Below are 27760 nucleotides of genomic sequence, written 5' to 3' on the forward strand. Positions count from 1 at the left end.
GTGTCGGGCCGGTTGGCCCGTTTGGCCAAGGAGAGTTGACCCCAATTCTGAAAACCTAATCATGAGGTTCTCTACTTTAGAGTTGGGGTTTGTTAGAGTTCACCGAAGCTCGCTAGTGAGTAGTGACGAAGATGACGAACGAATCTTGGAGGAAATCTAAAGGTAAGAATTTGTGTGATTTTTGCCCCAAAAATAAGTCATGCGATATAAGAAATTTATATTTAGGCGGTCCACCCCCAACATCTAATGTATACCTGCTATAGCTAGCTAGCTAACTAGTCAATCGGAATCGGAGGAGCTGGAGCTGCTACTGTGCCGGCTCTGTGCCGCTGCCCTTCGATCTTGGAGCTGCTGCCGCGGGTCGCGGAAGGAGCTGGAGAGCGACGACTGCGATGACTGCCTGCTCCTTGGCGCCGGCGTTGGCTTCTTGCTGGCCTTGGCAGCCGCTTGTTCCTTGACCTCCCTGCACACCTTGTCAAGAATGGCGAGGAAGTCACGCACGACGACGAAGAGGCGCAGGCCCTCGTCCTTGCCGGTGCTGCCGTGGAAGTAGTCGACGGTGGAGCGAACGAGCAAGCGCAGCTTCTTCTCCTCCTCCAACAGGTGGGTGACCTGCGCCTGCGACTGCTCCACGAAGCTGGCCAACCGGCGGTGGAAGCCACTGTCCTCCTCCAGGCTCCTCATTCCCGTGCTCAAAAAATCGTTGGCCTTCACCAGCCGGTGGCCGAGGCTAGCCACTGAGATGGTGAGTGCGTCAGCATCAAGGCACGCTGCCTTGCGCACGTTCTGCAGGTCATCGCCAAGGCTGGACACCACGCCAAGGCCAAGCTGCTTGTACCGCTCCGTCTCATCGTACTCCTGCTGATCCGATGACGATGAATCGCTGCCTATGCTGCTCTGGGTCTGCAGGACGATGAGGTCCTCCGCGGAGGAGATGGAGCCGACGCTGCTGCTGCCCCCGCCGCTAGCTGCCCTAGCGGCGCGGACACCCTCCGAGCGGATGATCTCCTGGACGACGAAGTGGAGCAGCGTGATCTTGCCATCAACGCCCTTGACGTCGGCAAGCTTGAGGAGGGTGTCGAGCTTGAAGGCCTGGGCGCCACCGCGGAAGGTGCCGTCGTTCATGCGGTTGCCGGTCTTGAGCACGGCCTCCAGCAGCTTCTTGAAGAGGCGGCTGCCACGGAGCTCCTGGCAAGCCACCTCAAGGGTGGCGAAGGACTGCTCGACAGCGGCGGCCTCCTCGGGCAGCGAGGCCATGAAGAGGAGCGTGTCCAGGCGCTGATAGAGGTAGGGGACGTCGATGATGGCGCGCATGAACTGCTCGGCGGGACCCAGCTGCGAGCGCTCCCCGGTGTAGAGCCGGAGACGCAGCTCCTCATCGCTCGTCGGGCTCCACCGCACCAGCGTTTGGATCAAATCCGGCGGGAGATCATGACCTGCAAGTAAGTGAGGGGAGGCAATGGTTAAGGCATTTCATAACTCCATTTAACCCTTAAATTTTTTAACTTGAAAATCTTTAAAATTTTAACCTATTTTATTTTAGGCCGATGGTACCCTACACCTAATATTGTTGGTAATATAATTTAATTACAGCCGTCCGATAAAAATATATCAACGACATCAATTAAATTCAAACTGACGGTAAAATGCACCAGAGACGAACCCTTAGGCCTAACACTTAAAATTTGTAGAAGAAAAGGTTAGACCAATTACCAATCTAAGTGTGTGTTTCTAGTCAAGACATCTTATACTATACTCAAAACTAACTTATAATATAATAGTACTAATACTAACTAGTAAGTGTAATGATTGGTATAAGTAGGATCGGCTATGCGACTACTCCTATATAATACTCGCTCCGTTTCACGATGTAAGAATTTCTAATGTTGTTTAAATTCATATAGATTGTAATGAATCTAGACATATATATAAATTATATGCATTCATCAATTAAAGAATTTAGACAAGGATAGAAAGTCTTACAGTATGAAAGGGAGGCAGTAATATTAGTAAGGCCACGTTCAGCCGGGAGCTAAAATAACTCGATTTCGGCGCGTACGCTTCCCAAACTACTAAATGGTGTATTTTTTAACAAAAAAATCTATACAAAAGTTGTTTTAAAAAATTATATTAATCTATTTTATATTTTTTTTAATAATTACTAACTAATTGATCATGTATTAATCTATTACTAGAGTTATATCACTCCACAACACATATAATTTTAAATTCAACTTCTATAAGTTGTAGCAAAAAAAACTGAAACTAACTGTACGTATATTCATAATTGTTGTTATTTTTGCTATAACTTGTAGAAGATGAATTTAAATGTGTATGTTGGTGGAGTGATATAACTCATATTAAACTATCTTGTTAAATTTTTTTATATTTTTTATGACTATTTAAAAGATATGCAAGCAACGGGTGTATACACCCGTGTGATAAAAAACTGCTTCTAACTAACCCTGCCTCTCACCTCCAACGAACGCCGCCTAAGTACTACAGTACGTAATTAGGTTACCTTCCAACACTGCAGCGCGCACTTGTTCAGCTGAAACGCTGAGTGCCTTGAGTGATATTGCCAGATTCTGGGCCTTCTTCGGGTCCAGGATCCTAACGAACTGCGTCGCTTCCTTGGCCGCCAGCTCTTTCTTGCCGTCGCTGCTCTTCTTCTCCGTCGACTGACACCCAAACAAGCTCTCGATCATCTCCTCGTTAAACCTACAATTAATTAACCATTGGTTTATTGTTACCACCTATATATATATAATCAAATAATTACTGAGAAGAAGAAATGGAGTAAAAATAATTAGCTAGCTAGAGGGCTGGGCTGGGCTGGCTTACTGAAAGGATCCTGCTTTGATCTGATCCCAGACCATGGTTTGGTTTGGGTTGGCAGTGACTTTGTCCCAGAAGAAGGGCTTAAGCTTTGCCTTGGATGCGTCCACGCTTGCGGCGGGTGCTGCTGTCCCCGCCGACTTCTTGAATGGCGGCGGACCACGTGCTCTGGGACCACCAGGCAGCGCCGGCGGTGGGGGTCCAGCTCCTACTCTGCCTGTTGCTGGGGGCGGTGGAGGACCGGGAGCCCTGGGAGCTGCAGGAGCAGCAGGAGGAGGTGGAGGCGGTGGCCCAGCTGCTGCTGCAGGAGGAGGAGGAGCAGGAGAAGGCGCAGGCGCAGGCGCAGGCACAGGCACAGGAGGATGAGGTGCTGCTGGTGGTGGACGATGATGAGAGGAAGAAGGAGGGGGAGGAGCTGGAGGAGCCGGAGCCGTAGGAGCTGGTGGCGGTGGCGGTGGCGGAGGTGCATGATCTGCTGCTGCTGCTGCTGAAGAAGCTGACAGTTTATTTCCGCGTCCAGCTCCGGCGATGGTGGTAATTTCGTGCGAGCTCATCCGCATCGCCTGCGACTGCATTGACACCTTCATCGACATGGTTCCGGGCTTGCCTCTGTCCATCTGCTGCTGGCACTCCGACGTCAACGCTCCCAGCCTGCTGACGTCGATCGGGGTGGCCGACGACTTGCGAGAGGAACCGGATGACATGTCGCCCAGATTCAGGCTCAACAGCGGCTTATCGTCGCGTAGATCATACGGCGATGACGAAGATGCTGAATCACGACAGGCGCAACAGCAGATGCCAATGAGTGCAACCAATGCTGCGGAGGCCACTGCCAAGCCAACGATCACCATACTGCTGCTGCCAGAGGACTCCTTGCTGTTCTTTTTCGCCGCCCCATGTTTTTCCTTCTTCATAACGGCGACCAACGGTCGTTGACCGCCCATCTTCACTTCACTCCTCTCACTCTTTCTTCTTCTAACTTCTTCAACATTGTTTCTCCTACGATCCAGCCACAACTGATTCACCTGTACATACCACATGTTCATTAATACATATCATAAATAGATACATAGCTAGTCATCTACTGTAGTTTGTAGTAACAAAAATGACCATATCACTCGATTCGTCTTTTTTAAATTTTCTGAAAGAATACTTTATTTTGTTATGTCATGTTTAATTTATCCTTAAAAATATTGTAAACACAATACATATTTATACTATTCTTTTCCTAAAACAAAACGAATGATCAAACATCACGATATCATACGTTAAAAATGAAGGTACATACAGTACTTACTTTATGAGTTTTTTCAGAAAATGATCGGTGGGAATTAAGGCTGTTTATTTACCTTACCCAGCTGCCCCGTATATAGGCTAGTTATGCAAAGAGACTACATATATTATATATCAATCAAACGTTTGATTTTTTTTTCTTCTGTCAAACACGCCTGCAATGCATGGGAGGCTAGGAGGCGAGGGCGTGTATAAGATTTTTTTGACTTACGTGCATGCCTTCAAATTATAATCCAACGGAAGTGACCGTATTTGATTGATGTAATTAAAATTTTTAAACATTTGATATTGGATTATTAATTAGGCCAGCTGCTTAGAATCGACCAAAGACCTTAATGTTGTGCTTTTCCTCCTCCTTTATGCTCGAGATCCTAGTTAACATTAGAAATATATAGCTGTCGTGGATGGTCATATTTGTTCATGCTCTCCATTTCTAGGTAGGTAGAGTAGTACTCCCTTCGTATTTTTTTATACGACGCCGTTGACTTTTGAATCTACGTTTGACCGTTCGTCTTATTCAAAATTTATATCTAAATATGCAAAATTATAAAACATACTTAAAATTCCTATAATAATAAATCATATTATAACAAAATAATTAATAATTATATATTTTTTGAATAAGACGAAAGGTCAAACGTGAACCTAAAAGTCAACGGCGTCATATAAAAAAATATGGAGGTAGTAGCAGTTTTTAACTGTTGTAAAATATTTGTAAAACCTAAATTTTAGATCACAGAAATGTTTTATATCTCCGACCACTACCATTACCATTTGGTACATATATCAATAAATTATCCATATGTTTGAAAATATAAGTATTTCTATGATTTGATTCTTAAGTATTTCTGACACTATTTACAATACTATCTATCCCATAAATTACTTTACATTCAAAATTCTTCTCATTTTATCTCTCACATAACGTTTTATCTTTATTCATTCCTTATTTATTAGGAGGTGTGGTTGCCTTTTCCCTTTAACCTCAATCATTGCTAAATAGACTAGAAATGTTTATATTTTAGAACAGAGGTAAACATAAGGGGTTAGGACAAAATCCTAATTTTCTCAAGTTATTACCAACTGAAATATCAATACAAAATCACATAAATTCAGTCGCCTTTCTGGAAACAATGGAAGAAGATCTGCCTCATTTCAATGATAAATAAGATATACACCCTAGAAAGGGTTCAGACCTGAATACACAGTCACCTTATTCTACACAGTAGCTGTTAATTTGTATATATAGGGGAATACAATATACACATATATATATCCGATTTCATTGATTTTTGAAGTGTTAGTCGGGTCATCTTTTTTTCTTTTTAACAAGAAAACAAACGATATATTTATAAATAGAAAATAATGTATGAATAAAATTGAATAAAAATTCTATAAATATGTCTTAGCTACCTAAAAATAAAGGCTGTAAAAATAAACTACGATGGGAAAACACATAATCAACTCTGAATTTAAAGTTGAAAATTCATATTTTTGATAGAAGCGTAACTAGAAGTGAAAAGATGGAGGTGACTATCTTTCTATACAAATGAGATAAAAAGATTTAAATTATAGTAATGTTCTTTCTTTTGGTTGCGTGCATGTAGACACAGATGACACCGCTTCCTATATATTTCCTAACAACAGGAGGGAGAGGGAGTACTATCCCAGTATAAATATATGCGAATAGTCATCGATAATTTACATATTCAGAAACCCTATGAAATTGACTCTTTACATGCATGTTGAAAAAACAAACTGTGGATAACTAAAAGTGAAAACTCAACCGAACAACAAGATCGGGTAATTAAATGATAGAATAGGTATGCAGTATAGGTTCTTACCGGTTGTTCTTCCAATAGATCAGGCAGATGATGCAGCGGTGAAGATGCGGGCAAGAATAGGTGGTTCCTGATGGCGCCAACGAGCTGCAAACCCTCCAAGTCTGTGGGTGTGAGGAGCAGCAAACAAACCAGGAAGGCCATGACCAACCATCTCGCTTTGTTCATCGTGTGTCGATCTCCTTAGCAATATATGAATATGATTTGATTCCTAATTTCCTCCTCCTATTGATTGACTGTTTGATCCCTTCCGATCTGCCCAACTGTTGTTGCTCATAGGTCGGCTCTCCTCTTCTCTTTGCCAATGCCGTTGATTGATCAGAATGGTTTGAGTTTCTGCGGCGAGGCAATCTTTTGGCGAAAGAATCTGATGATGCCTCTACATGTGCCATGCATATTGGTTATGCTGGAATGTTGAGAATGATCAAAAAGAGTAGTATGGGAAATGGGGAGCTATCACAAGAAAACAAAATGAGAGATTTTCTCTGCATCATCGATCGCTCCCACTAATGAACACAGGTAGAAATAATACAAACTGATATGGCCGATCAGCTCAAGCATCTTTCTCCATTATAGTTGGAAACCAAACAGAACAAAAACAAATCCAACTATCAGCAGCATCAAATTAAAACACCAATATAATCTAAGAGGATGAGGAGGAAGAGTGATTATTTTTTTACTGCCCTAGGTTTTTGGTTTTTTTTTGACGTCTTGATCTTTGCTATGGGCTGTACCTACATATCTATTTTTAGAAATCGCTCAAGTGGTTTATGTATAAAAGGAGAGTGGGAGAGATGATTTCACCATCTATTTTTTGGAAATATGCATGGCTCATGTGCCAAGGAAGAGGTCGCCCTCAATACTAGGAGCTGAGTCACCATGAAAAAAGCCTTACCTTTAGCATGCACAATATAGACATATCCTACTTAGTTATCAACATGTTTACAGTCATATCATATTATCTTTGTCTCAAGGAGAGAGTGTGCATAGAGAGAATGTACCGTTGACTGATATAACTTTTTTTAAAAAAAATAAAGACTCATCTAGCAGTGAGGTTTTGGTGTGGAAATAACCATAGCTAGCATGGACACCACAAGTATTATATCATCTAGTGTCCAACATGACTACCGCATGCTATTGTACAAGTGTGATCCATAAACACGTAAATAGTCACTCATCCTCAACATGTACATGACCAATGAACTAAAGAGATACTCAAAAGGATAGCTTACTAGTCCTCCTCGTCCCACGTCCTTCAAACCACTCAATGGTGGCGACCAATCACAATGCGTACTCTGATGGATTCAAAACAGAAGCACTATTCCCTAACTATCTCAAATTTTCAAAAGTCATACTCATGTTTAGGTAGTCCCAGGAAAGGAAATAGCCTCACACTTTCAATACAAGCAATTAATACATATCACAAGTACTTAACACATGGATAAAGGTGCAACAAGTTATATAATACATAATGGGTTCACATGCCCATTTCATCACAAAGTGGCACAAAAGATAGTAGCAGAAGTCATGCATAAATCCCACAAGGCAACCAACCGAGGAAAGGGCTTAACATTAACTACTCACTGCCCTCGCCACCCTCGACGGGATAGTCGTAGACCACATCAACTGTGTCGGTATTCTCACATGAAAGATAGCAGCGTGAGTATGAATGGTACACAGCAAGACTTACACAACATAATAGTACAAAGGAAGTCTATGTTGTCTTAGTTTTGCATAAAGCTAATTTTATTAAATTCGCATTTGCAAAATAACACTATGAAAAGTAAGGACAACAAGTATGCAAATCTGAAATTGAAATTAAATTGAGCACAAACCCATGCTCTAACCTCATCCATGGACCACCATTTTCCAAATAAACACACAACATACTATCATAACCCATGACTAAACCAAGTCATAGACCAAGTTGGATGCTAGCATAGACGGACTAGCACATGAAGCGGTCATCTTGTAACCATAGGCATGACTCGGTTGTTTTGTAACCATGGACACAACTATTTAAATAAGTTTACAATGATTAGATAGGTGCATATTTACCCACACCTAAATAAACTAGTCTCAAATGCTCCACACATACACATGCCTTCAAGTGAAACAAGGTCATAACATAACATTTCCCACATGTTGGCCCTTGCTTTTATGATCAGAAGCCTTGCATATAATCATTACCAAATCTTTGGATCAGTAGTTGGGTGCATAAATGGCATCACTGGAACATTGCCAATAGATACTACTCCATTATTTTCTATTGAAAAATTCTTTTTTAACCTACAAGGTATATGTTCTAGTGCAAGACTCAAGTATTAGTATGCTCTTATGAGCTCATTGAAATTAGTTTTGTCCAAAGGAGCCAATAGTGCATTTTTCTCCTAACTATGGAAAACTATACATACAAAAGATGTGCAAAGAGCGTGTGTGTGACATATACACCCTATAGGATAACTGTTCTATACCTCCACCCTCCCAAGACCCAAAAACCACTTCCCACCTCAACCACAACCAAAGGTTGGTCAAAGGGTATCTCGCTGGTCAACTCTCTTTTGGGCTTTCCCAAATGTCCAACTAAGCCCACCCCTCGCCCATAGGAACTGTCTAGTAACATAACGGTCATCATGTAGGAACAACACAACTTATATACAGTAACAACGTCGAAACATAGCCATGAGAGATCTACTTTTTAAATCACTTTTTTCTAACAATGAGGTATAAACGTTTTCAAAAAACATATATGAGGTGAGAGATAAAGTTGTTTAAAGTTTGAAATCTTAAGAGTATCTATAGAAATTGTACAAGTATACACTAATGCTATCGCAAATAGCCGCACAGTAACATTGTAATTTCTATATAATAATGCTTCCGTGTCCTCACAATCTATTGAAGCATGGTTCCGTATGGATGTCACATCTACACTAAAATACAAATCGAAGCACATACTAAATTAAGAATATAATTGCTTACATATAATAGGACACTATACTAACATTATAATGAATTGCAGTAACACGCTAAGTTGCTATAAAATATATGCGTTGTTACCACACAATTACAGTAACATGAGAATTGTGACCATGAATATGGCTCGTTGTTAATAGTCTATTTTTCATGTACCATATGTTACTGTAAAAACTCATAAGTTATTACAATTTTGCAATAACATCATAAAATGCAGTAACATGCAGTATAGCAATACTACTAGTACATGTGGAGAACTAAAAGATTGTATTCTCAATTTTTATAGAGTAGTATCTCTCGTGTCCTATATTATTTTTAAAAATTGTTTTCACCACAATGCTTAAAAAAGTGATTTAAAACACTATTCATCATGACTACATTTTAATGTTGTTACTAAAAATTACCTGTCGTGTTACTGCATTTTAGCTTTCGTGTTAATGCACTATTTCAGAGTTCATTTCAAAAAAAAAAGTAGCAAAAGTTGGGTTATGGGGGCAAGTCAACAGACAAGTTTGACTGGTGGATGAGTGCTTTGACTAGACGTTGACCGTGGTAGGAAGAGGGTGGAAGGTGGGTTTGGACCTTGAGAGGGGAGATGGGTATAGAATAGTTATTCCGTATGGGGTGTATAGAATAGTTTAGGGTTTAGCTATACTAAATTATATATGTATGTATTGAAAGTGCATCTAGGCCCCTAATTTGTTTTGGTGATTAATGATAATCAAATGATGAGGACTTATGAGTTGTGTGAGAATGTGAAGGTATATCTAGTCATCATAAGAAATGTTGTTGTTGCGCCGTCCACGTGGAAGTGAGAAGAATTTCGGTATATTTATGCTGGCATGTGTATTTATTTTGAGATTGAGTCAACTATGAATGTCGTACTATAAAGAGGGGTGCACAAATGAATTCTAGGAATGAATCCGGTGCTTGGAAATATTTTTGAAGTGGGTCTTTTTGCTCTCTTTTTAAAGTTGTACTGAATTTACGAAAGTTCCGAAGAGAGCTTTGGAAGTTCCAAAGGCAGCAGAATTCGGTTCTGTAAGATTCGCGGAAGTTTCGAAGAGAGCTTTGGAAGTTCCGAAGATAGCAGAATTCGGTTTTGTAAGAATCAAGGAAGTTCCGAAGAAGGGTTTCAGAAGTTCCAAAGAAAATCGATTTCGGTATTGCAAGATTCACGGAAGTTCCGAAGATTGTGACCGGAACTTCCGAAGACTTGATTTTTCGCAGTTGACTTTGAATTTTCTAAATGTGGGGGCTCGTATTTTTGAATTGACCGAAAGTTCCAAAGGAGCCTTTGGAAGTTTCGAAGAGAGCATATTTTGCCCACAACGGGCAGAAATTGAGTGGGGGGTATAAATACCCTCTCCCACCCCCAAGCTAGGATTGCTACTTACATTATTGATTCATTTGACCCTTGGCTTGATTTTTTGAGATTCACTTTGAGCCTTGCTTTCTCACTTTCTTCTCTCCACAGATCTAAGTGATTTGGATTTTGTGTGTGAGAGTTGGTTGATTTGAGTTGGTTTGAGTGCTTGGTGTTGACTTCGTGAGAAATTTCTGGAGCACTAGATTCATCCCCAAGAGCTCATTGCAAGCTTGTTACTCTTGGTGGTTAAGGACACCTAGACGGCTAGACGTCATTTCTTGAGCCACCAAAGTTCTTATGGTGCACTAGGAAAAAGTTTGTGAAGGTTGGGTCTCGCCTCCGAAAGGGAAGAGACACCTCGAATAAGGGGGAGTGCACGAGTGCAACCCTGAGAAAAGGGATGTAGAAACCCGACTCAAGTTGAGCTCCTCAACGGAGAGTACAATCCCCTCAAGGATTGGAACTTCGGTAAAAAGTGTCCGTGCTTACTTGTGGTGAAATCTCTCTAACTTGTGATTTAAACTTTGCTTTTGGTTGCCGCACATACTCTAGTTGCTATTTGTGCAAAGCTTGGAGGTAGTTTGCTTATTCGTGTTTTTGGTTGGCTAGATCTACTCATATCTTGTTCTAGATCTGGTGTTGTCGAAAGTTCATGAAAGTGCATCTAGCCCCTAAAGCGGATTTTGGATGATTAATGATAATTCTAGTCAAAGCATGTGTGTGCTAACATTTTGTGGTTGCAGAGAAGTAAGATATGTTTTTGACTCACGCTCCAAATGCGAAAATTCATTAAAGACGTGAAGTGATCCCTAAAGCGTAAAGCGAACGGAATTGAAGCGATGAAAAGGCGTTTTTCTTTTTCGCTTTAAGTCATAGGACAATCTGTACTGTTAAGAGGGGTCATCTAGTCAACACATGCATCCATGAGTGTATGAATGAGTGTTAGAGGCTAGGAGAGAGTATTTCCAGAGAGCCTGGACCGGACAGTCCGGTTAGGATCGGACAGTCTGGCCCCAAGCAGCAGCTATAACCTAAGTGCTGGACAATCCGACCCCAAGCAACAGCTAGAACCTAAGTGCTGGCCTAGGGGCTCGTCCGATCGACTAAGATTAATGTGTAACTTGGCGAATTACGTTGGTCTAATATTTAATTTAAGTCCATTTCTATTAAGTTTCTAGCCGATCCAAGCTTTTTACGGCCGGCCGTTCATCCTATCGGCTAAACGCTGCTACACCAACATCCGATCGGCTGGATATTTAGTCACCTATCGGCTCGATAGCCGATCAACTTGTTTTACTGTTTATCTTGTCAGTTACAGGATCAAACTGATTGGCACGCCCGTGCACCTTCTAAGAATTTAGGTCCTGCACTGGAGTTGTCTAAGATTGACTCCTAAGCCTTCATGTGTGACACGTTAATGTTCACATTTTGATGTCAACAGACGCACAGTTGAAATTTCCGAAGAAACGACTTAAAAATTCACTAAATACAAGTTATTCAAAATTTAAGTATAGTCGACAGCATGTTCAGTCATTTTTCCTGTTTTTAGCCATAGGTCGTCGTTCATGGGCTGAAAGTTGTGCTCGTGTGGGCTTGGGCTTGGCCCAGCCAACTGGCCTAGGCGCCCCTCTCCTGTTCGGTAGCACTCTTGGCCTCCCCTCCGCTAGTTGAAGTCCACTTCTCCCCTCCCATACAATTCATAAAATCGTAGGGACTCTAATCTATCTATTGCTTTTATCTTTATTTGTTACGTTTTTTATAGGGAGATGATTCCTAGATTGTTTCTATCTCTACTCTCCTATAAATAGAGGATCCCTTCCCCTAAAGTCCACCCCAGTTGTGCGCCACCTATCTCAGGCCCCAGTTGCACGTGCCCTTGGGAAGTCCCAGTTCGTGCACCCAAGCCGCTGCCGCATCCGTTGCTTAGCCTAGCCATCGGCCACCCTTGCTATCGTGTGCTTTGCCGCTGCCTGCGTCAATCTCACTTTCGTGTGCTAGTCGCTGGCCACCTTGCACAACACCTAATCGAAAATGCACTGACCACAAACCACAGTATAGAAGCTAATAATTTTTATACAATGGTAAATAATAGAAAGATCTGCATTTTTCATAATTATGATGTCCTTTTTATCAAACGTTAAGAACCTCTAATAGTCCTCTTAACTTCAACAACTAAAAAAACAGAAGTAAACTGATAGACAGAACACATATACATGAAAAATCAAAACATCATAAATCTGCCGACGCGTAGAACTAGCAATCCGAATATAAATACCTTAATCTTTTCTTTAGCCTTCCTTGACAACAACATAAACCATAAAAACAACTCTTCGAACAGGGGTAAAACTAACGTAGGGTTTTCCTGAAAAACCCACAAGGAGATTATGGGGAAGCACCTATCTAACCAATCTTAAACCCATCTTCCTACTTGTCTTATGCTCCTCGTTTCATTTTTCTACATCGCTTCTTGATCCAAGTTCTAATGGTGGATATCTATGTTGGAGAAGGTGTTGCACACGAGAGGAATAGAAAATCACATACATGAGAGGGGGAGATGAAGAAGTGGTGGCATGAAGGGAAGGTGGGTTGGGAAAGTGGCTGAGTTTATGCGCCTTCTGTTCACGATAGCTCGGGCCACTTCTAGATATATTTTTTAATTTATTTATTACCAGTATTTTCTTTATATCTATGTAACAGTTATTTATATCTACAAAACAACCCAACATTAAAAACCAAAAATTATTTATTTATTTTTTAAGAGTATTACACCCACTCTAAAGTGAAGCTAGAGTCGAACTGTGCTACAAAGACCTGACCTAATTAATATACTATCTCTGTTTTATATTATAAAACTTTCTGAGTTTGATTTATATATCAATATATATGTTATATATATATAGGTTTATTAGCACATATATAAATTTAAATAAAACCAGGAAATACAATAGGTGAATGGAAGAATTTGTTGAACTACTCCTCCACGGACCAGGGCAGGGCAGAAATTCCACGTGGAGTTAAGAAGAAAGGGAACACACACACACACCAAACCCAGGGACAGGAAGAGGTGGATCTTGCGCGCAGTTGCGCTAGCTAGGGCTTCCCGAGCGCCGACATGGGCGGAAGCTCCAACACCAGCAGCGGCGGCGGCGGCGGCAAGGACAAGGACGACGAGAGGGGCTCGCCGTCGACCAAGGAGGCGTCCTTCAAGGAGGGGGAGAGAGTGCTGGCCTACCACGGCCCCCTCCTCTACGAGGCCAAGGTCAGCTCTCAATCTCCATTCGATTCCTGCCCAATCCCCTCCCCTTTTTCATTTCAATGGCGTTTGGATTGGATTTACGGAATTCGGATCCAGACAAAACAAACAAGCATTCACCATAGCTCCATCTAAATTTTTTTTACTACTCCACTATTTAGGGTATCTATCCGCTGCTTGCTTTTCTGCTAGTCTTAGGCCATATCTGTGCACTGAAACTCTCTACATAATTTCCGGAGTACCCTTCTTTGCCTTGTACTATGCATTGCCTAACGGACTTTTTTCATTTGGATTTCCCCAAGGTTCAAAAGTCCGAAAACAAGGAGGATGAGTGGCGGTATCACGTCCATTATCTCGTGAGTCCTCTATGTCTCCATCGCCACGGCATTTTTATAGCATGACAGGTGCTTAAAAGCATTGACTTTGGATGTTTCCTTAGGATATTGGGGAACTGCCATTACCTGTTCATATATTTGCCACCTCCTTAAAGATTCCCGTCTTCTTTGGCTTGCTTTAATCTTCCTCTTTACTTTTGTAGGGTTGGAGTAAGAGGCAAGTGCATACCAAAATGGATGTTCGATAAGTTTTCCTTGCGTGAATAATTCATTACCAATGCTTTCCAGTTCTTTATATTGATGTCAATATTTTTTCTAATCATGCATAGATGATCTATACCAGTACCTATGTCATACATTTGATGTTTTACTCTATCAAACAATTTACATTATTACTATACTTATAGATTAATAGCATGAGATATGTCAAAGTATACAAAGCTTCTCATGCATCTGAACTGATATTACTAAACCAAATGCAGTTTTGTTTTAGCCAAATACCTTGGTCTCCAGTGCAATTCGCTTCATGTCCTAAATCGGAGCAATACAGCACGAAAGCTTTTCATCATGTCAAAGCCATAGTAAACAGAGTTGATTTGGGCCTACATTTGTGTCTCTGTGTTGTGTATGAGTATGATGCTTCTGAAACCATCGCACTCAAAATTTTATAGTTTTGAACACCAATATATCCAATGCTACTTATAAATTCACTTTTAAATGAAACTGTTAGATTTGTTTATGTGGATCCTGGATGACTGGCATATATTGAAATATGGCCAATCTATTTTCCACATTTGAATTGAAGGATGGCCAACACAAATTTGTTTAATAGATTTGCTGGATAAAAAAATTCACTTAGGCCCTTGAGAGTTAAAAGAATTCAAGTTAGGATTTTGGACCTTGAGTTGGATATGGATGACCTTAGATATGTTCTACCGTCTTGTTATTTCTCTGCAAGGGTCATATTATTGTCTACCACCATATTTGGATAGTCTAACATCTTTGCACTTACGGTGCAAAATTTGTTTTTTTCTTTATATTTCCATGAATCCTGTTGAGGTGCTTATTTCTTTCATTGCACTGATGCCATTAAGTTGTGCTCCTACCCTCCTAATCTGAGTAAACAATTTTCTTGATATGTTTATTTTCAATGGGTATAGCTGGGATGAATGGGTCACAAATGATCGTTTACTGAAATTGACGGAGGAAAATATCCGTAAACAACAAGAGCTTGAAAAGAGCCAATCTGCTGATAAAAGTGTAAAGTCTGGACGGTCATCTCAGCATAAGCCAAAAGGCTCCAATGGTTAGCTTATTCCTCTTTCCCTGTATCATTTCCATTGGAATTGATGACACATGCTTTTTACTGGGTCGATAGTTTTTACTTCTATCCATGACAAATTATTTGTATGTTAAATCAATGTTTGTACTGTTGGATCATGTCTAAGCTATGTTCCACTGGGAGTTTCCTTTCTAGGAACTATTTTGCCAAATTGTTGTTGTACCGTGTGCTGCAGCTGTGGAATGTCTTTTTGATGAAAAAATTGTACTTTGTTAATACGTCATCATGGCAATGTTTAGTCTGTACTTAAAAGAACAGAAATACCAAATGGCAAATACATTGTGAATGATGGGATGGCTATAACTGAATGCCTTGATCTTTTACATCCATGGATTAGGCTCAAACTTCATGGATATATTTCCTGGGAAGTTTGGAAATATGAACCAATCTTGGCGTAATTTTGTGATAGCTTCTGGTATAAGCACACGGTACTTACTGTTATGGGCACTGGTACTATGCATATAGGACGTTATGAAATTTCCCATTCATCTTTTTTCATTTCGATATGGTTATGAACTCATCATCATATTTTTTTATGGTGCAAGCTATCTCTTGGTTCAATCATGAAAAATTGCCATGGCTTCGAACCAATTCAGCAAGAAAACCTTTTAAAACATTGTATATGTTCTTTTCAGTTGCCAATCAATCTGTTTATCGAATTTGAACTGCAATTTTATCTGTATTTCTAAAATAAGAAATGGTGACAAATGGTATACCAGAGGAGAAAAAGTATAGAAGTTACTATTTGCAACAAATATTTTTTTTTTGTTCTTGAATTTCTAAAGTGGCGCTGCTACCACTCTATATGCTACATTGATAACTGGAATTTCCCATGCTGCTATGGTAGTTAGACCAAAATTATTTCCATCCTTCCACTAAAGGATGGGTGTCACTTAATGTCTTACTTTGTATTTTGTTCCTAAAATTTGTCTTACTTAAGCTTTGTAATTGCATCAGCAGATGCAAAAACGGACAAAGAGGACACAAAGTCTCTTGGTAAGTTCACTTATACATTTTCCAAAGTTCTTGTTATCATTGTCTCTGGTGGTTCACAGGTTCTTTTCCATTTGCATGATACTTATTTCATTTGATCTCTGTGATGTTAAAACTGCAGTCAAGGGGAAGAAACGCAAGAGTCAGCCTGGTGTGACTGAGGTGTCTCTCATTTCCAACTATGTTATACTATGAAGTTCATTTTTTATGATTTTTAAGTAACCAGTATGAAGCTGTAGTTTCCCTTTTGAGATACCATTGCTTAACTGCTGATGTTGTGCACATTTTTTATCTTTTGAAAAATCTTATCAATTCTCTTTTTATTTGCTAGTATTGCATGATTTGGTAGTTATGTTCATTTTTTGCAGCGTTCATGTGGGAAATGGGAACATTCTTTGGTCCTTGTGGATTACATTTCTTTCTTTTCTTTTTGCTATAGAACACTAAAAGTTCTTGGCTTTTCTTTTATGATGATGACTTTTTTTTATGAATATTTCTAAAATTGTAACGATGAATATTAGGAAATCTGTGCTGCTTCAGCGCCTTGTTTAGTTTACCAAACAATACAATTTGTAGACTACATGATGTTTCATACCAGCAAAAACAGTCTAATTGTGTAAAAATTGTGTAGTATGGATAAATTTAGAACACATTTTAATTTTAAATTGGAAGTATAAACGAATGTTTTACAATATGTGAAGATAATTCATGGCCTACCTATTATGCAAGGAGACCGATAAAGTTAACAATTTGAGGCTTTCAGCTATATTTGGCAAGCATGTGGTAGATCATTTTAGTTGTCTGGCATTGTTGTAAACATAATAATGACTCCGGACTGGTTGATCCAGGAGAAGGAAAGAAAATCATCAGAGAGTCTCTTCATGTCACATTTTCCTTCAACACTAAAAAAGCAACTTGTTGATGATTGGGAGTTTGTCACGCAGCTGGGTAAGGTATTCAATTCTTTCTCTGATCTGCCTTTGATTTATCTATGTTCAAATGGCATTGCTTGTTTGTTTGAACTCTAATTTAATATTGTGTTTTTGTTTGAATTGGCATGAAAACAACAGGTAATTAAGAGGGCATGTTTGTATCACATAGGAGCAAGCTTTCCAATAAGAGAATGAATCATATCAATCTTGATTTTCTTTGGGAAAAAAACTGACAATCTTGACCATTGGATAGGTTGTCATTTTACATTAGGCGGCTAGTGGAGTTCTGTTTAAAATAATAAAAAGACAACCTTTCCACCTTAGTATTAGACAAGTAACCTTGATATATATTACCCAGACTTACCTAGATTGCTAGATTAGATATATTGTGTCTCTTGTCTATTTCATGGTATCTGTGGTGCTTGCTTTTCTGCATCTTTTTGAACGTGATTGACTGATGTCAACATGTCCATTTCTCATGTTAAGGAAAATTGTAAGAATTAAGGATACTACCTTCCATTTCTCATGTCAAGAAGAATTATTGATAACTAGATTGACTTAATGTTGCAAGTCAAATGCGTTGCCCTAATCCCTGTTCTGGAAAGGTTTTTGTTACAAAACTATGAATACAATGTGTTTGTCCTCGGTTATCACTATGCCGAATTTGGTGACTATGTTTAATTTTTTATCATTCTCATCAGTTCCTTTCCTGACCAAGTTTACTTGTTCTGCAGGTTGTGAAGCTACCTCGATCCCCCACTGTCGATGATATTCTAGCGAAGTACTTGGAGCATCGGACAAAGAAGGATAACAAGTAAGCATTATATATAAATATATGGCATATCTTTGACATTGCAAGTTGTAGACAGTGCGAGATTTGGATTTCCACTATAGGCGTTTGAGGCATACACCATGACGTTTTGAATAAAGATAAATGTTAGTGCCGTTAGTGCAATTCCTTACTTGCTACTTGGAAATTCATGCGATCCCTTTGCTCCAAGGCCCCCTACTGACTTTTGGACACTGGACCAACATGTCATTGTGAGGCAAACAAGGGAATAGGTAAACTTTCAGGGGTGCAAAAAATATCTTTTTTCTCAAAAATGCAGGAGATCTCCACATCATTTTGAACCTCATCCTTTTGCTTTCTATATGCACAATGGAAACGACTTATTAATGATAAAAATAATTTACGGGTAAAACTTTTATATATGTGTTATTAGTGATCTAAAAGCAAAGGTTGGAAAATAAACCACAGTGAAAAAAGCCCCAAAATCAACTCCAAATTTAAGCTTTCAAATTCAAATTTTGGCTTATAAGCATAAGTGAAAAGATCGGGGGTTTCATTTAAGAAGAGTGTGATACATGCGGCGCCAGTGAGGTGGTATGTCACCAACCACACTCGATACCCGTCTGGCGAATGCTGTGCACGAAAGAACTGTTCATAGTGGTTAAGCCAGTTCAGCGGATCGTCGGAGACATCAAACTTCGAAAACTCGAGCTTGTAGAAGCGGGGAATGGCGCTACTAGAGTTGGTGTCATGTGGTGCGCCGGATCCCGGCCGTGATGGAGGTTGTGGTGGGGACAGTGGTGGCAACGGAGGTGGTGGAGGTGGCAAAATGCCATCGCCGCCAAGGCACGGCGCAGAGGAGGTGGCAGAGGATTGCTCGAGGGCTGTGATGCGGGAAGTGACCACGACAATAGAGAGACGGAGATCGGCAAGATCACTTTTGGATGCCAGGAGTGAAATGCCGTTGAGCACCGTCGCCATGGAGTCTTGGAGCTTCGCCAGTGCATCAACATCGGTAGAGAATTGTGCGGAAGAAGTGTCGTTGAGCACCATGGGCTCTGATACCAAGTTGTCACAAGCACCGGCAAGTGATTGAATAGGGTAAGAGTGGGACACAGGCGGGCGAGGCTTCGGCAGCCTCGTCAATAGCCGACCCATGGTTGCGTATCAGGAAAACGGAGAATGAGGTAGAGAAGTGGAGATGAGAGAATAGAGATTGATTCTTGCTTGCATTAACCATAAATTTCGTGGCTCTAAATAACCTTACATTGAACTAACTTGCTAAAACTGATTGCTGGTAATTTGCGCGGTACTGTTCCTTATCCGGCAAGCTGTTCGGCTGGCTTCTTCGCACGTCTCCTGCTCTCGTACGTGGTGCCGACCATGACGTAAAATACCCCCTGACCCTAACCACCAGCAAGATTTGCATCAAAAGGAAAAAACAAAAAAACAATGACCCTTCTATGCCGCAAGGGCTATAAACGTATAAAATTCCTCATGGAGTTTTGAAGCTCTAGCTAAGCAAACACCAAAGAACACCTTTGTTTGCCATATTTTGAATTATCGTCGACACACTAGGACTTGCACTGTTCAATGCATAATCATTCCTGTGCTTCCAAATTTCCCAATCCACTAGGTTAATAATTGAGTTAAGCCCTTTCTTCTCTTCCTTCCAGGTCCCCTTCACTGTCTTAGTCCACTGACTAGAGAACCGATGTGTGTTATGCGTTAGATAGGTGGTAGGGAAACCTAATCTTTGAAAGATCAACATCCAAATATGCTAGCTGAAAATGCTGGTTACAAGAATGTGCTGTATCATTTCATCGGTCCCTTAAGCCCTAACAACCTACGACCACTAAAGGGATAATTTTAACTTAAATAAATCAACTGATGATGTGGACTACAATAACCACATGTCACATTTGAATATTGAGTGGAAACAGTAATCGCCGCAACTGGCAGCTTCTATCTTTGTTGTGCAACTGCATAATTTTCACTCTTAGCTTTTAATTACTGATTATTATGGGCAGCACAAACCAGCAGTATACTTATGATGTGTATTCCATTCACTACATTACAGAAAACCATAGCTCCAAAAGTCAAACCAGCTATTGAAATGCGTCTGTTCTAGTTCACTGTCTGGGCCTGACCAGTGGGATTATTTCTGTTGTATATTTCTACTTAGGCACAACAAATAATTAACTTGAATGGTCATGGAAACGAGGTGTCAGCCTTCCCTCTAGGGCTAGATGCTCTTCCCACCCCTATTTTTGTGTATGTTTGATTTAATTTGTACCGTGTTCACAAGGAGAGCTCCAGCATTTGTCAGTCTATGTCCTGGACAAATCTTTCTTGCTGCACATTTCTGGCATGATTCAAGATTTTAATGGCCCATTTGGTTTCAGATGTAACCTTATGATTCACCTGGTTTTTACCTGTCTGATTGCATGAACAGGCAATGAAGCAAACAAAACCATTGAGGTTGCCTATTCTGGTTTCCTATGGTCAAGATTATGGTCTGGTCTGTTTTTTCTTTGTATGCTGAAGAAAACCATCAACACTTTAACTCTTTCTGGTAAAATTTCACTTGTTGAAATGTCTGAGATCTAAAACCAATAAAATTGTTTTTAATATTCACAATAACCATAATTATGCAACTTCTGTCCTTGTGCAACAATGTTTTAGGTTTTGTGTTATTCTTATCAAGAGCTGTTTAGATCGTCTGCATCAAGAATTTTTACAATTGACTTGAACGCTTGGTTGGGAAATCATCACCAATATTTCTTGTTCTTTCCAAATTATTTATGTTTCGTGAAAAGACCCATTAAAACTTTGCATTTTTTTTCATTGAAGGATAAATGACTCTTACGCTGAGATTTTGAAAGGATTGCGATGCTACTTTGATAAAGCATTGCCTGCAATGCTTTTGTATAAGAAAGAGCGACAACAGTACTCTGAAGAGGTTAAAGGTGATGTTTCACCCTCAACTATATATGGAGCTGAGCATCTACTGCGCCTTTTTGGTATGTGCAATTATTGTCCATTACATGAGATATCTTGTTTTTAGGATATATCCTTTTGTATAGTTCATTTGAATGGTATGCTTCACAAGAGCTTTAGCATATAAGGCCATATACCGATCATATTGAGTGTTATCTTATTAGCCTGTTTTTAGAAACTTGTTTTAGTTGGTCTCACTTGAACTGATCAACCATTAGCTTTTATTGTTCCTGTTCAAATGATAAGATGCTTAGTCACTATTTGTTTAATGAAGCCTGTAGCTCTTCAACAACCCCTTTGTGGCATTAAAATTTAACTAAATCCAAAGGCATAATCCCTATCTGTAGATGTGCCTACAACATGGTTTATAGGTACATGTACATTGTAGATTGAACTAATTGCATGTTTACACTCACCTTTGCTTAGCCCTGTTCAAGCACTAGATGAGCATGATTTTCAAAAAGAACAACAAATGATGAACAGACATAGTTTGTTGTCCTCCGAATTAATTTATCAAAAAATATATCCAAAAATTAACAAATTATTCTGTAAAGTAAGAAAACAATTAGGAACAAGGTTCATTTTCTGTTCAAAATTTACTTTCTCCCTGAATCTATCATGCAAATTTACTTCTTCAAGCTTTCATTGCTTCTAAACATCTCTTGTTGAGGCCAGTTATATCAGTCAGTCACGCTTTTTAACTATGACCAAGTAAAATTTATATTACCTTCCTCATCTATTCCCTTGAGTCTAGAAATCAATTCTTAACTATGAAACCAGACATTGTATACCCCTCAACTATCAAAGGGCCTTATCTTTTCGCTTTTGCTCATGCTTATAAGACAAAATTTGAATTTTCAACCTTAATTTTGGGGTTTATGGAACCTGCTTAGCTGAATGAAATATATGGTTCTGTTTAAGATGAATGCTTTGTATCGGTAGGATGTTGACACAGAATAATTTGGAAGGCGATGTAAGTACAATTTCTGAAATGCTTCACTTTTGTCACTTTACAGTGAAATTGCCAGAGCTACTTGCTTCTGTCAACATGGAAGAAGATGCACTCAACAAACTACAGCAGAAATTGCTGGACATTCTCAAGTACGCAAATCTTTCTTGATTTTATTGTTGTGCTTCACTATGGCAGCATATTCATTTTCCATCAATTACACAAATATGTGAAGTTAGCCAGCATCTTCTCATATAATTTGAGACGTTATTTTTCTTCTATATATGTATTAGCACTTTAGCAGCTCTATGGTTAGTCTACTTCGGGAAACATGCTTGAAAATATCTATCCCGTGCACAATAAATCTTCCTGTCTGTATTAGAATATGAGTGCAAACCAGATTTTACTAGTCCCGAATAGTTAGGCATACTTGATACCACATTTGCTTACTAAACCAATTGGGAATTCATGGTAGGTTTCTGCAGAAGAATCAGAATTCATTCTTCCTTTCTGCTTATGACAGTGGTTCTAAAGGTACTGACGGGATAAAGGCCAAATAGAAGCAAACTGTTGCATCTGTATGTTGACTGTACTTAATTCTCTCTGTGTTGTTTTAATCTCTATGTGATTGAACTATGCGTCAGTGAAAACTTTTAGTACTTAACAGCACTGTTTGCTAATGCTAATTTCATGTAAAAGAGCTGCTGAAGGTAGAATGTTGGCTGGTTTGTATGACAGTTGAGCACTTGCATCATACATGGGGTTATATTTTCCCAATATTTTTATTGATGTACAACTAACCAAATTGTAGCATAAGTCTCCTTTCAGCTGGGTATCAACTTATTTCTAAAATTTTTGTTAAGCTATACAAACCATTTGAATGGCACGAATGATGAACTTGACAACTTGGGTTCACCTGCAGGTAAAGTCATTTGTACCCACTGAAGCTGCCATGCAGCCTAAAGAGCGTGACATGTGCGTGTTGCTAGTGCATGAGCATGAATTTTAATGTGAATTTTCTGCAACATTTTTTTCCCTTGGCCTGTTTTTTTATTCTTTTGTTAGTGGTTTACGTTTAAGTCATCTTGTCGATGTGGCTGTGGCAAAATAATGAGCCAGCCTGCTAGCACAGAAAACCGTTTTGAGTTAAATGGCTTAATGCATCATGCAGGCGAATCTACCCAACAAACAGTTTTTTTTTTCTTCTTCTTTGGACAGTTTTGAGATTTCTTTAGGCGCTTAATGTCTGGTTTAACAACTTGGGTTGCTAGATGAAAATTTCACATTAAATTGAAAGGAATATTTGACTTTTCCATCAAATAAATAACATAGGGGTGGGAAAGAGATATATTGCTAAATTTTGGTAGAACAGTTGAGCTCCAGCCATAGGAACAAAAAAAATGCAAAGCAAATGGTGAACTGATTTGACATGGTACCAAAAAATGGTGACGCAAAGATGTCATGGGTTGGGTGGAGAGGGGTTGGTGGAATGGGATGGATCGTGTATGAGAGATGTCCAAACTTGACACTGATGGGTCTGCGTAGAACAGAATACAAGCTATTAATTTCTTGTGAAGCGGAAATCTTAGATAATTCCAAAGAGAGAGAAAGCTAAAACTGTCTGATTTTGGTGGGTAACATACTCATAGCTAAGCTAACAAAGTAAACATCATAGTAAGTTTATTTATTACTAACAAAACCCTATCGAATTTTGGTAATTCCAAAACGTTCTTCTCAAAACTGAAACCAAATTTTAGTAATGTCTTAAACCAAATATTACCAATCCTTTATTACTAGTATTGCTAAAGTTGGTAAGTTCTTTTTTTTTTGGCAATGAAATGCACAAGCCCTATAGATCATTTTTTTTGACTAGTTTCATTATTAAAGATACTTTTAAGTATGACCTATATTTTTGATTGCTCGTACTAAATCTTTTAGTAATATGAATGATGAAACTTCATATCCAACAGGTAATTTTCCTAGGGAGTATCATTGTGAAGAGTCATCTACAATGCTTTTAAAAGCATTTAATTTAAAACTATTACTAGTGCAGAGACGTGATAAGTGGGATTTTGTGATAGGTAGGCTTGGCGAGGTTGCCTACTCCACTCTGTAGTTCAATTTTTCAAAGCTTTTTAATCTTTTTACGCTATTTTCTAGTAGATATGTATCATTTGGTTGGGCTCCAACTCCAATGAGATAGGATCTGAGGGCTGAAACTGTGCCAAATGATCGACAAAAGTAGATGCTATGTGTTGAGCCAATTTGTTGAAATATGTCAGGCTAGCTTACGAGCCAAATTATTGTAACGCATCCTACGTTAGGAGTACTGTGGAAGGTATCGTCTACTATTTGTTGTCTACTGTGCGTGCGGTCTTGTGACAGATGAATGAGGATCCTCCCCTGTAGTAAGTACTATTGCAGAGAAGCATTTTCCAACATTAGTTCATATCTTGGCCATCCATCCCTGCGTAATCCTATAATAAATGGATTGTAATCGTTTGATGAGATATCCCCTTGTTTTTGCTTGTCTTTTAACTGGTTATAAAAAAATTGATGGAATCGATTAATATATAATATATCACTCTATAAATATGCATGTCTAAATTTGATCCTTATAACTTTAACAAAAAGAACAAATTAAACTCAGATTACTATACACAAATTTAGTCTTACTAGTTCTTTTTGATTTTTTAACTTGTAGAAGTAAAATATGATCTTGCATATTTATGTATTGATATATCACATATTAATCTATGTTTTTTTAAATTTTTTTGCACAATTATTTACATGACATACAAGAAAATAAGGGGATGCGAGAGATTTAAAAGAGTTTTCTAATAATGGACATGACATATGCTACTTACATGTGCCAAAATGTTGAAACTTTTAGAATTCAAAATTTATACCAAAATATAGCAACTTGTCCACTTGCATTTTTCTCCATTAACCACATTCTTCTCCTATTTAATTTCTTCTTTACTTGTGTCCAATCACAATGGCCTTCTCCCGTTGAATTCCGCACGCTTTCTTAGTTTTATCCATTTGTCTAAGCCAAAAAGGCTTTTATAATTTAGGAAGGGATGTGGTATAAAATGGAAATGTGCGTTTGGAGTCAAACAAAGTACTCCCTTCACTCATATATGTTTAACCTCGTTGATTTTTTTTATATATGTATGTGTGACTATTCGTCTTATTCAATTTTTTAATAAAATATATAAAACTATATATATATACATAAAAGTATATTTAACAATAATGAAATGATATAAAAATAATTAATAATTATGTAAATTTTTGAATAAGACGAATAATCAAACGTTTATAAAAAAGTTAGCAACGTCAAACATTTAGGGAAAGAGAGAGTATAAAATATATACATCGATGTTGCCTTTTTTATTTAACGAAAACGGAATATTTGAAAAACGTAAGATATACAAGTGATATTCAAATTTGCAATATTTGAGTGGAGACATGCATTTGTAGTACTAGTAGACAAGTAGTTTTGTAGAGTTGTGAATGGAAGGGATAGATGAAAAGCTAGAGGAGCGGCGGGAAGGGGGTGAGGCGCGGGTGGGCGTGGAGCAGCAGCGGATGCTTCCGCGCGCACACCAGCCCGTCGCCCTCCTCCATGTCAATCTCCATCCTCCCCCCCGTCGAGCATTCCCAATCGAAGCACTGCACCAGCGCCGCCACCACTGCTGGCACCGACTGCAGCGCCAGCCCCATGCCGGGGCACCCGCGCCTCCCGCTCCCGAACGGCATGAACTGGAAGTGCTGCCCGCGCGGCTCCAGGCCCTCGCTACCGCCGCCGGCGAGGAACCTCTCCGGCCTGAACTCCAGCGGCTCGTCCCAGTAGGCCGGGTCGCGCCCGATGGACCACACGTTGATGAACACCGACGTCTGCGCCGGCACCCTATACCCTCGGATGTGGATCTCCTCCGTGGACTGCCGGTGCGCGATGGGCGCCGCCGGCCGCAGCCGCAGCGTCTCCTTGTACGCCGCCTGCAGATACGGCAGGCTGGGCAGGTCAGCCTCGCCGGCGATCCTGTCCCGGCCCACGACGCCGTCGATCTCGTCCCGCACCTTGCGCAGGGCCTCCGGGTGGTTCATCAGCTCCGCCAGCATCCACTCCACCATGGCCGCCGAAGTGTCGGAACCCGCAGTAACCACGTCCTGCGCACGCACGAATATTTTTAACTTCCTTTCTTTTTTTTTTGTGTGTATATATATATATATATGATGTATTATATATATATATGTATTTTCATATGTATTTATGTATGATGTGGAGTAGGTACGCAAGTAGATAGTAATTTAATTCCGAAGCAACAGAAGAGAGATGCTTGCTTACGAATTACGATGATGAAGGCTTGTCTCGATGTACTGTATTTGTATTTTCATATGTGTATATATATACTCTGTATGTATGATGTGGAGTAGGTACGCAAGTAGATAGTAATTTAATTCCGAAGCAACTGTGAGAAGAGATGCTTGCGAGCTTACGATGATGAAGGCCTTGATGTTGTCTCTGCTGAGCTTCACCTCCGCCGCGCCGTCCTCCGCCTTGTCCAGCAGGATGTCCAGCAGGTCCTTTCCGCTGCCGCCACCTCCGGCTCCGTCTACCTCCAGCTCCTTCTTCTTCGCCGCCCTCGCCTCCTCCTTGTGCTTTATCATCTCCTCCAGCAGTGCGTCGAACCGCCGGTGCACGTCGGCGGCCCGCCGGCGCAGGCCCTGCAGGTCCCACCCACGGCACAAGGCGATGTAGTCGTCGGCGTTAAAGGCACCGACCAGCTCCGCCACCACCTTGACCAGCTCCTGCGCCTCCTCCGTCACGCTGCCCGGCACGGTGCTCGCGGCCATCCGGATGATGGACGTGTTGGACATGCGGATGAGCTCGCGGGTGAGGTCTACCGCCTTGGGCGCAGCCTGGAGCACGCTGCCAAGCAGAGACACAAGACCGGCGCGGCGCACGGGACGCAGCTGCTCCACCGTGCGCGGGCCCAGAAGCTCCGACATGCACAGCCGCTTCATGAAGCGCCAGTGCGGGCTGTAGGGCGCGAACGCGAAGCCGGCCGAGTCGTACGCGAACTGCCGGGCCACCGCCGTCAGCGGCCGCTCCGAGATCTTCGCCTCGTGGCTGCGAATCAGCTCCGCCGCCACGTCGGCCGAGCTCGCCACCACGCAGTGCGTCGACCCGAGCCGGACGTGCATCAGGGGGCCGAGACGCGCGGCGAGCTCGTGGAAGGTGCGGTGCACCGGCGGCCGGAGCAGGTGGAGGTGCCCGATCACTGGTAGGCTGGCCGGGCTCGGGGGAAGCCGGCGCCGGCCGAAGGCGTTCATGGCGACGTGCACAAGCACGATGACGACGAGGGCCAGAGCCAGGGCGCCCATCGTACTGCTCATTGGAAACAGCGGCTGCTGCACTGCCTCCATGAACGATGCCATCTTAGCTTAGCTATCTTACCTACCTACCAATTGTTAATCTCTCTCTATCTCTGTGTGTGTGTTTGAGCACACACCTATATATAGCAGTGTATATATATATATATATATATATATGCAGCCAAAGACATGGATCTTTTTATTTACATATACTTCACCTAATTAATTTCCGGGACTATTTTACCCAGCTTCCTCCTGTTATAAATCAGTTTTGTTTTAGAAGTCTCCTAGAAAGAAAGCGTGGCGTTGCCACGCGTAATTACAAATGCACCAGTTTAGTTTTTATGGGAAACTGTTTTAAGCTCTCGAGAAGACATCTCCTCATCTATTACATACTATCTGAATAATCATTATCTGAATAATCATTAGAAAATATGAAAAAAAATTTAAATATATATTAATATGTT

General features: G+C 40.5%; 3 protein-coding genes across 5 annotated transcripts; 1 reads left to right on the plus strand and 2 right to left on the minus strand.

Annotated features, from left to right (window-relative positions):
* Positions 1-131: 131 nt before the first annotated feature.
* On the minus strand, positions 132-6688 carry LOC102709551 (formin-like protein 18). Its single transcript, XM_040523457.1, has 4 exons — positions 5976-6688; positions 2845-3863; positions 2522-2721; positions 132-1436 (listed from the first exon to the last, which is right to left on the minus strand). Exons 1-4 carry the CDS (start codon positions 6138-6140, stop codon positions 280-282), a joined length of 2541 nt encoding a protein of 846 aa, XP_040379391.1. The 5' UTR covers positions 6141-6688; the 3' UTR covers positions 132-279.
* A 6640-nt stretch (positions 6689-13328) lies between these two features.
* On the plus strand, positions 13329-22708 carry LOC102709265 (protein MRG1-like). Of its 3 annotated transcripts, none has more exons than XM_040523144.1 (11): positions 13329-13573; positions 13870-13923; positions 14106-14119; positions 15063-15208; positions 16202-16240; positions 16359-16399; positions 17086-17190; positions 17904-17983; positions 20813-20982; positions 21976-22060; positions 22432-22708. In XM_040523144.1, the coding sequence occupies exons 1-11, from the start codon at positions 13427-13429 to the stop codon at positions 22466-22468; spliced, it is 918 nt and encodes a 305-aa protein (XP_040379078.1). In that variant the 5' UTR covers positions 13329-13426; the 3' UTR covers positions 22469-22708. The 3 variants fall into 3 exon arrangements, with proteins under 3 accessions (XP_040379078.1, XP_015692222.1, XP_006652068.1); XM_015836736.2 differs by having other exon boundaries at positions 13335-13573; positions 22384-22708; XM_006652005.3 differs by having other exon boundaries at positions 13337-13573; positions 16205-16240; positions 22384-22708.
* Positions 22709-25264: 2556 nt separating this feature from the next.
* LOC102714554 (cytochrome P450 93G1) lies at positions 25265-27418 on the minus strand. Its single transcript, XM_040523602.1, has 2 exons — positions 26415-27418; positions 25265-26084 (listed from the first exon to the last, which is right to left on the minus strand). The coding sequence occupies exons 1-2, from the start codon at positions 27354-27356 to the stop codon at positions 25449-25451; spliced, it is 1578 nt and encodes a 525-aa protein (XP_040379536.1). The 5' UTR covers positions 27357-27418; the 3' UTR covers positions 25265-25448.
* Positions 27419-27760: the final 342 nt, after the last annotated feature.

This window comes from Oryza brachyantha, chromosome 4 (genome assembly GCF_000231095.2).
Source record: "Oryza brachyantha chromosome 4, ObraRS2, whole genome shotgun sequence".
NCBI lineage: Eukaryota > Viridiplantae > Streptophyta > Magnoliopsida > Poales > Poaceae > Oryza > Oryza brachyantha.